This window comes from Phacochoerus africanus, chromosome 8 (assembly GCF_016906955.1).
Source record: "Phacochoerus africanus isolate WHEZ1 chromosome 8, ROS_Pafr_v1, whole genome shotgun sequence".
Lineage (NCBI taxonomy): Eukaryota > Metazoa > Chordata > Mammalia > Artiodactyla > Suidae > Phacochoerus > Phacochoerus africanus.
The window spans coordinates 55,856,033-55,870,192 of NC_062551.1; the positions used below are offsets into that span (position 1 = coordinate 55,856,033).

Consider the following 14,160-nt stretch of genomic DNA (forward strand, 5'->3'; position numbering starts at 1 on the left):
TATCGCCGTATTTTTTGCCATGAATTAAGGAAGGGTCCTCTAAGATGGTAACGGTTACCTTTGCATTTGAGAAATGAATGACACAGAGCAAAAAGAAAGCCGCTTCAGGGAATAAACTCCAGGAGGAAAGGCCTGGAAGCAAAATAAAGCTTGGTGGAGAGAAGCAGGGATGAAAGTACTGGACGGGAGGACAGAGAGGCTGACAGAGGTCAAACCACATGGCTTTCAAGGTCACGATGAGGAATTTGAACAGTATCTCCAGGGCCACAGGCAGCCACAAAGGTTTAAAGAGAAGAAGGACGTGATCTGATCTAAGACGAAGACTGAGAGCTGGATGGGGGGGTGCTGGAGGAGGAAAATGTGGCTGTAGGAAGCGCCTTTCAGAGAATGAGGCAGGGCGCCCTCTTGCGCTCAGAGCAGCGTAGCCAGCCCTGCTGGTCGGTCGCAGATCCTGCCTGTCTGGCCTTCTCGAAGCTTGGGCAAACCACCGTCATTACATCAGCAGGAGTCTCTCCCAGCCCAGGGGTCCCATCTCCTTGGTTGCACAAATACAGGGAGCTGTCTTCTGCGCTGAGAGAGAAGCCAGAAGTCCCCCTTTCCGGGTCCAAGCTTCAGCCACAGTGGGGCACGAAGGCCCCGACGGCTGCTGGGGCAAAACAGGAAGTCCCGCCCCCAGAGTCCCACGTGGAGCCGCCCGCTGGCCTTGGTCACACCTGCGTGGCTGCCCGAACAGCCTTGGGGCCCCCGCCTGGAGAGACGACTGGACGGGGGCCAGTGGCCTGGAAGAGAAGGAAGGGATGGAGGACAACCCTGAACGTGACGTAACTCGGCCTTTTCTGGCGCCCGCCAGAAACTAGCTGAGTTGCCTCCGTTTGCAAGGGGGAAAAACGCCCAGCCGCCCTTGGGAGAGATGAGCCATGCAACGACCCAGCTTCCATGGGGAAGAAGAGGTTCTAGCCCACTTCGGAGAGAAAGTGGAAGTTTTGCCAGTTTTTGTGGAAAAGAACTAAGGCGTGTTCCCTCATATGGGGGGGATACTGGAATGTCACGCTTCTTTTAATATATATAAAAATTGGATGGAAGGTCCTGGCCAACTTTTATATATTTTAAAAAAGGAGGAAAAAGCCACCAACTTTGCAAACCAACAAGAAAAACCAGAGGAAGAGAATTCAGGTCATCTCCTCACCCTGAATAATACACAGAAATGTCTATGCCCGTTCCAGGGTACTGGGGCACCCACACTCACTGGGAGGGCCCCGGGTGGGCTAGGGTCCTCCAGTGGGACTTCGAAGGGCGGAGGCCTTGCGGTCTGCAAGGGGGTCACGCTCTGCAACTTCTTTTCCGGGAGAGGGAATACAGGGCTCAAGGTAGGGGGTTGCTTCTTTTTCTTAAGAGTCTGTCCTGTGAAAGAGGGAGAAGAGAAACAGAAATATGTGATTGGGGAGTTCCCGCCATGGCCCAGTGGTTAGCGAATCTGACTAAGAACCATGAGGTTGCGGGTTCGATCCCTGGCCTCTGCTCAGTGGATTAAGGATCCTGCGTTGCCATGAGCTGTGGTGTAGGTCGCAGACGCTGCTCAGATCCCACATTGCGGTGGCTACAGCTCTGATCCGACCCTTAGCCTGGGAACCTCCATATGCCGAGGATGCGGCCCTGGAAAAGACCAAAAAAAAAAAAAAAAGAAGAAAGAAAGAAAAAAAAGAAATACGTGATTGGCTGCCCCCTGATGTCCACCCAGCCAATGGCAAGGAATGTTGGGCTGAGAGGTGGAGCCTTACTCTGATTGGCTGATATCAAGGTAGAACGATGGGTTGGATAAAGTAACTGCTGTTGATTAGTTCAGCCAGAGGCTCACTCCTTCTAGGGACCCTATCAGTTGGCCCCTCGCTCACCTCGAAATCGGCACAGACAGCAGATGCACAGGAGGAGAAGTGCTGCTAGGAGCGCCAGGCCCAGTAGGGAACCCAGGACGATACCAGCGATGGTCCCAGGGCTGAGGGTGGGGCCTGGAAGAGACAAAGAAGAAGGATAAAGGGAGTTGGGGCCAAAGTTGGACCTGTTCTCAGATCCCCCCACACCCCTTAACCGGCTGCCCCACCCAGGAATCTGGGACCCAGGCTTTCTCAATTTATTTAACGTTTCCTAAGTGACTGTGATGTGCCTGGCATTCTATCAGATGGTGAAGATCCACAGGCGAGCAAACCAAGACACCTGCTGGCTGCCCTGGGGTTTAATTGTAGGAGGGAAATCAGAAATTGAAGGGGGTAAAGCGTAGTTCTCGCCATGGCTCAGCGGTAACGAACCCGCCTAGTATCCAAGAGGACGGGGGTTCGATTCCGGGTCCCACTTGGTGGGTTAAGGATCGCGATTGCCCTAGAGCTGTGGTGTCGGCCAGCAGCTACAGCTCGGATTAGACCCCCTAACCTGGGAACTTCCCACATGCCATGGGTGTGTGGCCCTAATAAAAGACAAAAAGGGGGGGGGAAGAAATGTGTAAATAACTATAACCCCAGGGCAGCCAGCAGGTGTCGTAACACTGATCCTTAACCCACCATAGAGGGACCAGGAAGTGAACCCCTACACCACTTTTAGCACCCTGTTGTGCTAAAAGAATAGAAAAAGGGAGGGAGGGAGGATACTTCCCCAGGGGAAGGGTGTTCCAAGCAGAGGAACACCGTTGTTGTTTTTTTTTTTTTTTAAGGAATGGCAGGTGCATATGGAGGTTTATTATTTGACCCGTGGCATAAGGGGTCAAATCAGGCCCAGAGCTAACACCAGATGAGAGCCTGCTCATCCTTCGAGGTCAGGGATCGAACCCACGACCTCATGGTTCCTAGTCGGGATTGTTGCCCGCTGTGCCACAACAGGAACCTTCTCTGCTACCCTGCTTAAAAGCCTTTCATGGAGTTCCCATTGTAGGAAAAAAGGCAAAATAAACAAATAAATGAAAAGCAAGGTAGGATCCTTAAACCATTGAGCAAGGTCAGGGATCGAACCCACAACCTCATGGTTCCTAGTCGGGATCGTTGCCCGCTGTACCACAACAGGAACCTTCTCTGCTACCCTGCTTAAAAGCCTTTCATGGAGTTCCCATTGTAGGAAAACAGGCAAAATAAATAAATAAATGAAAAGCAAGACAGCAGCAACATGATCTGATTTGCACAGCTTCAGCTTCTGCCTGGAGAATGGATTGTGGGAGGGCAAGAGGGGGTGTGAAGAGATCAGATAAATGGCTGGTGCAGTCCAGGCAAGAGAGGATAGGAGTGGAGATGGAAGGAAGTAGATGGAAAAATAAACTGTAATGTTTATTTTTTTATTGTCTTTTTAGGGCCCCGCCCACGGCATATGGAGGGTTCCCAGGCTAGGGGTCGAATCGGAGCTGTAGCCGCTGGTCTACGCCACAGCCACAGCAATGCGGGATCTGAGCTGCATCTGCGACCTACACCACAGCTCACGGCAACGCTAGATCCTCAACCCACTGAGCAAGGCCAGGGATCGAACCCGCAACCTCATGGTTCCTAGTCAGATTCATGTCCTCTGGGCCACGATGGGAACTCCTCAACTATGGTTTTTAAAACGGCTTAATTAAAAAAAAAAAAAAAAAAAAGGAAAAAGAAAGAAAGAAGTGGCTGTGGATTAAGAAAGCATTTTGGCAGGAAGTGAGGGGACCGTGCTGGCATTTGGGATGCTGCAGGTGACGTCGGCTTGTGGGTGGTGCCATTTACCAGGCTGGGGAAGTTAGAGAGTTGGTGGGAGGGGCCAGGGTGCAGATTGGGGAACAATATCAGGAGGCCTCTCTCGGACGCGTCAGGTCTGAGATGCCACTTGGACATCAAAGTGAGGATGTCGGGGAGTTCCCGTCACGGCGCAGCAGAAACGAATCTGACTAGTATCCATGAGGATGCAGGTTCGATCCCTGGCCTCGCTCAGTGGTTTAAGGATCCAGCATTGCCATGAGCTGTGGCGTAGGTCGCAGACGTGGCTCGGATTTGGCATTGCTGTGGCTGTGGCGTAGGCTGGTGGCTACAGCTCTGATTCAACCCCTAGCCTGGGAACCTCCATATGCCGCGGGTGAGACCCTAAAAAGCAAAAAATACAGTGAAGGTGTCGGGGTGCGGGGGGAGGTGGCCTTGCAAGCCTGGAGTTCAGAGGACAGCTCCAGGCCGGAGAGTAGACATTTGAGAGTCGCCGGAGTGTGAACGATAATCTAAGGCGATGAGGGTGGACAGGGCCACACTGGGGAGAAGCATAGGGAGGGCCGAGGAGGGGAAATCCAACACTTGGAAGGTGGAAGTGTTTCTGGTTGAATTGTGTGTCCTCCACGGCCACCCCTCCCCCGAAAAGACACTCTGAGATCCCAACCATCAGGATCTAGGAGCGTGACCTTGTTTGGAAATGAAGTCAATGCAGATCAGCTTGACCTGATGACATCTGCAAAGAGCCTATTTCCAAATACAGTCACCTTCCCAGGTTCTGAGGGAGAGGGTGTCAACAGACAGTGGGGCCAACATTCCAAGACCCCTAGTGGTACCGACCCCTCCCCATACTCTATATTTTTCTTGCCTTTTTGGGGGGAGGGGGGCACACCCACGGCATATGGAGGTTCCCAGGCTAGAGGTCAAACTGGAGCTGGAGGTGCGGTCCTACACCACAGCCACAGCAACACAGGACACGAACCAAGTCTGCGCCCTGCACCCCAGCTCATGGCAATGCCAGATCCTTAACCCACTGAGCGGGGCCAGGGATCAAACCTGCATCCTCATGGATCCTAGTCGGGTTGGTTATGGCTGAGCCACAATGGGAACTCCCACACACTCTATTTTTTTCCCAGCATCAGTACTCTTGTGTTTTGGGGCCATTGTCAAGTAATATAAGAGTGACCTGAACACAAGCACTGACAGGCCGTGACAACTGATCTGATAATGGGGACAGCTTCAAAGTGACTGACGGGGAGGAATACACAGGACAAAGGGATGAGTCACATCCCAGGCGGCATGGAGCCGACAGAGTGAGATTCCATCATGCAACGCAGACACGCAATTTAAAACTTATGAATCGTCTCTTTCTGAACTTATCCATTTACTATTTTTAGACCATGGTTGACCCCTGGTAACTAGGACCTCAGCAATCAAACCTGAGGATAGGGAGTGCTTGTTGTGGCTCAGCAGGTTAAGAACCTGACTGTTAAAAAAAATAAAAAAAGAAAAACAAAAGAAAAGAAAAGAAGTAGGAGTTCCCATCATGGCGCAGTGGTTAACAAATCTGACTGGGAACCATGAGGTTGCAGGTTTGATCCCTGGCCTCGCTCAGTGAGTTAAGGATCCAGCGTTGCCGTGAGCTGTGGGGTGGGTCGCAGACACGGCTCGGATTTGGCATTGCTGCGGCTATGGCGTAGGCCAGCGGCTACAGCTCTGATACGACCCCTAGCCTGGGAACCTCCATATGCCAAAGAAAACAAAGGCAAAAAACCAGATGATAAACATGGATAAAAGGAGATTTGGGTGGGCGGGGTTAGGGAAGAGACACAACTCAACCAGTCAAGTCCGGATGAGATCCCGAGGTGACCCTAATCCTCTATGACTTATGTCTTTAAAGAAGACAGAGACAAGGTGGACAAGGAAACTGCAAGAGAATGGCTGTGTGTGCATGTTTAGCTGAATCACTCTGTTGTACAGCAGAAATGACCACAGCCTTGTTCATCCACTCTGCCTCAATAAAACATTTTTAAAAAAGAAGCAGCAGAAGACAGGGGCAGGAAGTTCCTGATGGCACAGGGGGTTAAGATCTGGCATTGTCAATGCAGCGGTTTGGGTAGCTGCTGCAGCACAGGTTTGAGTCCTGGCCTGAACTTAGGCGTGCCATGCCGTGGGCACGGCGACCAATTGATCCATCAATCGATCAATCCATGGGATAGACAGATAAATAAATAGGCAGAGATGCACTGGGAGGAGGAAGCAGTGGGAAGCTGGAGGCAGAGGTTGGAGCGTGGCTAAGGATTCACAACCAAGTTCAGAAGCTGGAAGGAGGCAGGCAAGGGTTTTCTGCACAGCGCAGAGGACGCATGGCCCTGCAGACACCTGGATTTCAGACCCCTGGCCTTCAGACTTGAGGATACATTTCTGTTGTTTCAAGTTCATGGTGCATTGTTACAGCAGCCCCCTGGAAACGAATGCAGAGAGAAGGAAGACCCAACGAAACAGACCGAGCGGAGGCAGCCCACATGGGGAGGCTCCAGCTCTGACTCACCGGCCTGGTAGACCCGGCTCTGGGTTGGGGTCCCTGGCTGGCCTCCCAGGTTGGGCAGGATCCGAAAGACCCAGGCCCTCGGGTTCCGGGGAGGGAGGGGCACCACGGCTGAACGCTCCCGAGGTCCCAGGATGAGCAGGGAGACCCAGTCCCTGGAGGCGGTGGCTCTGCCCAGATCAGGGCCCTCGGACCGAGCCTGGATCTGAAAGCCGCTGATCAGGGCCCCACGCTCCACATCCCAGGTCAGCACCGCTGCATCCTGGGTTCTCTGCAGCCTCCATGAGGAGATGGAAGGTCCTGGGGGGGATCAAGGTGGGGGCTGCGTTCATGGATTCTTGAGGGGGAAGACGGCCACGGGCGGGCTCCTAGGTCTGGAAACTTCAACTCCTGGGCCTAAGAAAGGAAGGGATGGGGGGTGGGGAGGGCCCTGGACTCTTGGGTCTGAGAGATCAAGGGTCTGAGCTTTTCCTGGAAGAAGGGACTGGGGGCCAGGATTCCCTGAGGGAACAGGGATCTGAAGGTGGGAGTCCTGGGGTCTGGGGTCCGAGGGGACCGGGGACCGAGATTTCCATGTCGGAGGGAGGAGGGAACCCAGGACCTGGACCCCTGGGTCTGAGGGAGGAGGCTGGAGGACCTGGGTTCCTGTGAAGGATGGGTGGGGCTCACCAAGGAGAGTGATGTGGTCGCCCCCAGCACCCAGTGCCCCACTGCACAGCACGGAGTAATTTCCCAGGTCCCAGTCCAGGCTGAAGTTGCTGATGAGGAGCCTCCGCCCGTCCTGGCTGAGCCGCAGGCGCCCCCCACCTCCGGGGGCCAGGGGCCGCCCTTCCCGAGCCCAGGATGCTCGAGAGGGTGGGGGACAGCCAGAGGCCTCCAGCGCCACCTCTGCCTCCCCTGACCGTGTCTCCACCATCGGATGCAGGAGCACCTCTCGAGGAGCCTCTGCAGGTAGAAGAAACCCCGATTAAGAAAGTCAAGCCCTGGAGTTCCCATTGTAGCTCAGCGGTGATGAACCTAACTAGTATCCACGAGGATGCGAGTTTGAGCCCTGGCCCGGCTCAGTGGGTTAAGGACCCGGCATTGCCATGAGCTGCGCTGTAGGTCGAAGTCGCAGCTCAAATCTGGCGTTGCTGTGGCTGTGCCCTAGGCTGGCAACTGTAGCCCCTATTCGACCCCTAGCCTGGAAACCTCCATGTGCCGCGGGTGCGGCCCTTAAAAGAAAAAGGAAAAAAGAAAAAAGTCAAGCCCTTTGGTCAAATAGGGCATCTTAGCCCAAAGAGGAACCATTCACCTGATTTCCTTAACACACGTGAAGTACCGGCTATCAGCCAGGTCCCGGCCTGGGAAATTCATGTTATTCTCAACCACTTATTGCTCTGAACACGTGGGAAAGTGTCAGCCCTCTTCGGACCCGCCCTTGTTTGAGGTACAGAGAAAACCTCCGGCCTTCCGCAGGGTTACAGACAGGGAAAGCCCTTTCCCTAGAGTTAGGAAACCTCCCTTTCTCTGGTCCTAAAGGAGCAAAGAAATACTCTCCACGCCTCCTCAGCAAACAGGAAAGAAGTCCCACAAGCTCTCACCCGGGGTGACAGTGCAGGTGCGCGTGGTCACCAGGTGGCGAGCAAGGCAGGTGACGGGGACGCCACTGAGCCGGGGGTGGGCGGGGACGACCGCCAGGAGCGCAGAGGACTCAGACCCCGCCCGGACGCCTTTGGGAAGACCCTGGAACTGCAGGGAGGCCGCAGGGACCCCGCCGGGCCAAGAGCAGCGGAAGCGGAGGCTGCGGTCCCCAGGACCCCCTTCGACTGAGCACTGTGGGGACCCGGGGGGCAGATCTGTGGAGGGGAGAGAGATCAAGGGGTCTCTCAGCTCTCTCCCCTCTAGCCCCACCTCTCCGCGTTCCCTCCACCCCTTCCTGGCTCCGCCCCGTGGGCGCTGACCCCGCCCCGTTCGATGGCAGACCGGGTTCTCCCCAGCCGCAGCCCCAATGAGCACCCTCCTTTCCTAAGGACACTGCATCCTCCCACCCTGATTACTTTCCTTCCCAAGGTAACCCCGCTCCCTATTCTAGCCCCGCCCCTTCTACCGGGTGACCTGCCCCCCCCCCGATTACCCCACGAGTAAGCCTGTCCGTACTGAATCCTCCCCTTTTGTTAGACACCCCTGCTCTTCCTGGTGGACCCTGCCCCCTTTCTAAGAGGACCGTGCCCCTTTCTAGAATGACTCCGCCCCTTTTCCCACAACTTTTACTGACCCCGGTTCCTGGCCCAAACGACTTAGTCCCCTCCCTTTCTGGCTCCGCTCTTTGCCATTTAAGTCCTCTGCTTGCTTTGTTCAGACTGCTCCTTGCCCAGGAATCTCCGCCCTCTCAGTGCTGGCCCTGACCCCTCTCCCGGCCACCCTCGCCCGGCCGGCTCTCCTAGGCACCCTTGTTCTTTCTACAGAGATCCCGGCGCCCCCCTGCTGGCCACGCCCCCCGCCGGGTAGCCCCGCCCCTTCGCCCCGGCATCTCCGCCCTTCTTTGCTGGCCCCGCCCCTGCACGCGGCTGAACTGCGCTCACCAGCCACCGTGAGGTTGAGCAGAGAACGGCGGCGGCGCCCAGTGCGCGGGTTCGCGGCGAGGCAGGCGTAGGCGCCCGCATGGCCCGGCCGGACCGCGGGGAGTAGGAGGCGCGGGCCGGCGGGCACAGCGGCCTCCGCAGGATCAGCCAGGCTCCACGCGATGTCGGCCGGTGGCCGCGAGGCGGCGGTGCAGCGTAGGGTCACGTTGCTGCCCGCGGTGACATAAAGGGCGGGGTCGGCGTCACGGTTCGAGGAGATGGTGATGACCGGCAGATCCGGGCCATCTAGGCGGAGGAAGGGGGTCGGAACCTCGAGAGTCGAGGTCACCTGGGACTCCTCTAGGATTCCCGGGGATTGGGCCTCCAGCCCCCTCCTCCCCAGAGACTCAGGAGTCTGAGCCCCCCGACGCCTGCCCCCAGATGCCTGTCCCCGACCCGAGGCCCCCCGCACCCCGCTCACAGAAAACACTGACGTCGGCCGCGGCCTCCGTGTGGCCGAAGGGACTGTGGACGCGACAGGTGTACCGGGCGTGGTCGCTGCGCACAGGGCGCGCGATGAGCAGCTGGTCGCCCTCTGTTCGGATCCGGGGTGGTTCTGCTCCCTCGGGGTCTGCTGCCTCCAGGGCGCGTCCGTCCCGGGTCCAGCTCAGTTCCCCGCGACCCGGCTCCCACCCCATGCAGCGTAGCCGGAGCTCGGCTGCCCCCTCTTCTGTCTCCGGAGCCTGGGGCTGCACCGACAGCTTGGGCAGGGGCTCTGGGAGAAGGTGAACGGGCTCAGGACCCAGCCACAGCGCCCTTGGCCCTTAGGTTCAGGACTCCGGGCCCCAGCCCCCTGCACCTCTTACACTCAGGACTTTGCCCTAGAAGAGCCCCCACCCCCGCCCCCCGCCGCCCCGCCTTAGCCCTCCTCTTCTCACAGACCCACAAGTCGGAGTCCCCAACTCCCTCCTCTCCCAGACTCAGGAGTCTAGACCCCCTCAAACATCCATCTTTTTTTCTCACTCTTTTTTGGCTGCCGCGCAGCACATGGAGTTCCCCAGCCAGGAGATTAGATCTGAGTCGCAGTTGCCACCTAAGCTGAAGCTGTGGCAACGTCGGATCCTTAACCCACTTTTCCAGGATGGGGATCGAACCTGCATCATCCCAGTGCTCCCAAGATGCCGCTGATCCCCTTGCACCACAGCGGGAACTCCAGGCATTCACCTTGACCCCCACTTCTTCTTCTCCCTCCCTCTAACCCAGAAGTCCTCTCCTTCATCTGGGAACCCCTTCCTCTGAGAAAGGAAACATCCTCAGGACAGCAGCACCCTGCCCACAGCAGCCCTGCAGCCTCGAGGCCCACTTACCAAACACAGCCACCGTGAACTCCCGAATCTGCCGGGAGACCCCGGCCCGGATGACCTCAGCTGTGTAGACGCCGGCATCCTTGAGCTGGGTGGAGGTGAGCTCCAGCCCCCCTCGGGCCTGGTCAAATCGTAGGCGATCTCGGTAAGTGGGGTCCAGGCTGATCAGAGGGGCCCCTGGCCCCAGGGCCCCTGCTGCCAGCACCTTGGAACCTTGGCGCCAAACCACCAGAGGGGCAGGAGGGCCAGGGCTGGGCACTGGAACCAGGGGGAGCTGGAGGTTGGTCCCCACCAGCACTGAGAGAGGCCCTTCCACCTTCGAAGGGAAGCTCGCTCCTCGGGGGGCTTCTGCAGGAACTTGGGAATCCAGGCTCTGGGCAGAGAATTCAAGATCCAAGTCCTCAGAGGAGAATTTTGGAACTGAGGTCTCTTGAGAGGCTTTAGTAGAGGGGACTTGAGCAGCAGTGTTGGAAGCCGGAGTCTTAACAGAAGAAATGGGAGCCCCTGGGCTTCTGGTAGGAACTTGAGAACCCAAGGTATCTGGAAATACTTCGGAACCGGGGATTCCAGAGAAGGGCCCCAGATTCAGACTGTGGCTCTCGGCAGAGACGTTTGACCAGAAGGACCCAGGCATGTCACTGGAATTCAGGGCCTCAGGGGACCATTCGGAATGAGGGACCTCAGCAGAGGCTTTGGAATCTGGAGACTGATCCGGAAATTTCCTGCTGGGGAGTTTGATGGATGGAACTTTCGAACCCTGGGGAGAGCTTTTGGAGTCCGAGGAGATGTTGGTTTTCTGGATTCCAGAGGAGGCTCTGAGGGCGAGGACCCCTACTCTGGAGGCTGCAGAGGAGAGGGGCGGGGGTATTGCTGACGGCTGCAATTTCGGGGGTTCGGGGCCGCGGTGGGGAAGGGGCTGAGCCGGGAACTTACCCAGGAGCAGAAAGAGCAGCAGAGCCAGTGCGGTGTCCATGGTGCTGGCCACACCTGGGAGGATCCCGGACTGAGACCCAGGACCAGCACCCATCCCTCTGGGGCTGGACGAGTCCGACAAGACTGGTAGCTTCCTGGGTGGGGAAGGGAGCCAGTCCCAGTGGGAGGTGCCAGGATGCCCCACCTGGATCTGCTTGCAGAGCCACCCATCCCACCCGACTTGTCCTCATCAGCTGGTCCCATCTGAGGGATGGCAGAGCCGGATCCATGCCCCACCCACAAACTCGGTTGGGGTGGGGGGGAGGGGTAGTGGTGCAAATCCGGGAAGACTTCCTGGAGGAGGGAAGGTGCCCTTTCAAGGAGCTCTCCCCACCCCATGGTCTTGACTTCAGCTGAGTCTTCCTCCACTGCAGCCTCCTGGCCTCCACTCTCAAATATCCTGCTCCTCCTCTGCTCCAAACCCTGCCGCGATCCCCTGTGGCCCTCAGGGCCAAGTCCCAAGTGGCTATTTTCCACCCAGCCTTCTCTCCTGAGACCCCGAGCAGTCCCGCCCCCACCCCCGGGTCCTCACCTGCCCCACGTTCCACTAAACTTAGCGTCTTCCATCTCCAACGTGGCTCTGCCGTCTAGAGAGACGCTGTCCCCCTCCCTCCCCCTCTCCCCTCGCTACTGTCAATCTCCCACCCCTCAGGGCCCTCTGAGTCTCTCCACCCATCCCTTCCTCTCTGTCCCTGGCCTGGGCCCCAACTCAGGCCCCGCCTTCTCCCTGTCCCCTCGTCCCGCCCCCTCCCTCCAGTCCGTGGATCCCTAGATGGCCCTTGAGTCTTTCTACCCCCACAGCGGCCCCTGCCCCGCACACCCACCCGGCTCACGACCCTTGACAGAGGAACTCAGTTCCCAGACCAGGGACTGAATCTGGGCTGCAGCAGTGAAAGTGCTGAGTCCTAACCACTTAGACCACCAGGGAGCTCCCAACACTTACTACGTAAAGACGCCATTTTTATGCCCATCTCTCGCCCCCCAGCCTTTGCAGGGCAGTTTCTTCTGCTTGGAATGTTCAGGCTCATTCCCCCACCCCTTCCGACCAGGCTAAACTTGTCCTTCAAGTCTCACCTCATTAAAAAGCAAAATAATAATTACCACTTATTGTGCACCAGGAATCGTGCAAAACACTTCCCAGGTATTATCGGGCTGAGCCATTCCCAATGCTCTACTACGAGCTGGGTGTTTACAAACCGGGAGGCTGAGCCTCGGAGATGTTAGGGGGACCTGCTGGAGGTTGCACAGGCAGAGGAAGGAGCTCAGCCCAGGATGGTCAGGCTGCTCGCTCTTTCTAGAAGCTTCTCCTACCACCCTATGCTAACAATAATGGTTATAACATAAAGTAAGCATTTTCTGCAGGTCAGGAATGGTTCTGGAAGTGCTACATTAATTAATGCTTCAAAATGCCGTGGGGGGCGTCCCCATTATAGCTCAGCAGCAACGAACCTGACTAGTATCCATAAGCACTGGAGGTCGATCCCTGGCCAGGTTCAGTGGGTTAAGGATCTGGTGTTGCTGTGAGCTGCAGTGTAGATTGCAGATATGGCTCAGATCTGGTGTTGCCATGAGCTGTGGCATAGGCTGGCAGCGGTAGCTCCTGCTCGATCTCTAGCCTGAGAACTTCCATATGCCGCAGTGTGGCCCTAAGACAAAAGACCAAAAAAAAAAAGGCAGCAAATTCAATCCTTCTCCTACTAAGAAATAGGGTCTATGGCCCCTTTGCTCGGATCTGGGTAGGCTCTGTGACTGTTAGACCAGAAGAGTTCCGCCAGAGTGGCCCCAGACTTGCTTCTGCATCTAGGCCTCAAGAGACTGGAAGACTCTGCTTCCAGTAGGACACTGGCACTTAGGACCTGGCCACCATGCTGGGAGGAAGCTCAATCGTCCTCATGGCGAGGAACCACAGCTCCTGGCCAAGAGTCGCACAGGTCAACAACTCCAGCCAGCTTGCCCGGCATGGGTCTGAGCCACCTCCAATTAACGCTACATGGAGGAGAGGCAAGAGGTCCCTGCCAAGCCCTGCCCAGATTTCAGATTCAGAGCAAAATAGCTAATGGCTGGGGTAGGCCACCAAGGTTCAGGGAGGTTTGTTAGGCAACCAGACGCACTAATCCACCTGATGGAGGAGGAAACCCAGGCTCAGAGACTAGGAAGCGGCCCGAGGTCCCCTCAGAGCCAGAGACTGGCCAGGCTGGGGTGTGAACCCAGGGCCTTGGAATCCACATCCCAGGCTCTTAACCACGACACCCAGCTCTTACTATTTCCATTGTCCAGATGGGGAAACTGAAGATCAGAGCCCGGAACTGACCCCCTCACGATCTCACGACTGCTGAGTGTGAGAGTGAGGGCCACAGAGCATGACGTCTGACTCCCAGCCCCGGCTCTTCATCTCCACACGAGGTCTCCGTTATCTCGTCTGTCTCTCCAGTCAGAACAGAGCTTCCGGCCTCACTCCCTCTTGGGTCCTAAGTCTTCGCAAGGGCCTGGGACCTGAGAATCACCAGCAAAAACTTTGCAGATGAGAGCCCTTCTCCACACTGTCACTGATGTTTCTCTCTCTCTCTCTCTTTTTTTTTTTTTTTGGTCTTTTTAGGGCTGCACTCGCAGCATATGGAAGTTCCCAGGCTAGAAGGTGAACTGCAGCTGCAGCTGCCCGCCTACACCACAGCCACAGCAATGCCAGATCTGAGCCGCACGTGCAACCTACACCACAGCTCCTGGCAACGCCGTATCCTTAACCCACTGAACAAGGCTAAGGATCAAACCCACATCCTCATGGAAACTAGTCAGGTTCATTACCGCTGAGCCATGAGGGGAACTCCCTATACGTGTCTTTCAAGATGCAACTTATGGAGTTCCTGTCATGGCTCAGTGGGTTAAGAACCCAACTAGTGTCCATGAGGACACGGGTTCAATCCCTGGCCTTGATCAGTGGGTTAAGGATCTGGCAGTTGCCACAAGCTGTGGCATAGGCCTCAGATGCAGCTCGGATTCTGTGTTGCTGTGGCTGCAGTGTAGGCCGGCAGTGTGGCTAC

At 56.6% G+C, this 14,160-nt stretch overlaps 1 protein-coding gene across 2 annotated transcripts; it reads right to left on the reverse strand.

Annotated features, from left to right (window-relative positions):
- Nucleotides 1–48: 48 nt before the first annotated feature.
- Nucleotides 49–11,298, reverse strand: VSIG10L (V-set and immunoglobulin domain containing 10 like). Of its 2 annotated transcripts, XM_047790217.1 has the most exons (10): nucleotides 11,084–11,298; nucleotides 10,154–10,993; nucleotides 9,268–9,561; nucleotides 8,808–9,092; nucleotides 7,827–8,081; nucleotides 6,913–7,188; nucleotides 6,247–6,543; nucleotides 1,893–2,006; nucleotides 1,247–1,401; nucleotides 49–779 (listed from the first exon to the last, which is right to left on the reverse strand). In XM_047790217.1, the coding sequence occupies exons 1-10, from the start codon at nucleotides 11,175–11,177 to the stop codon at nucleotides 708–710; spliced, it is 2,682 nt and encodes an 893-aa protein (XP_047646173.1). In that variant the 5' UTR covers nucleotides 11,178–11,298; the 3' UTR covers nucleotides 49–707. The 2 variants fall into 2 exon arrangements, with proteins under 2 accessions (XP_047646173.1, XP_047646174.1); XM_047790218.1 differs by lacking the exon at nucleotides 7,827–8,081 and having other exon boundaries at nucleotides 11,084–11,296.
- Between the last annotated feature and the right edge of the window lie 2,862 nt (nucleotides 11,299–14,160).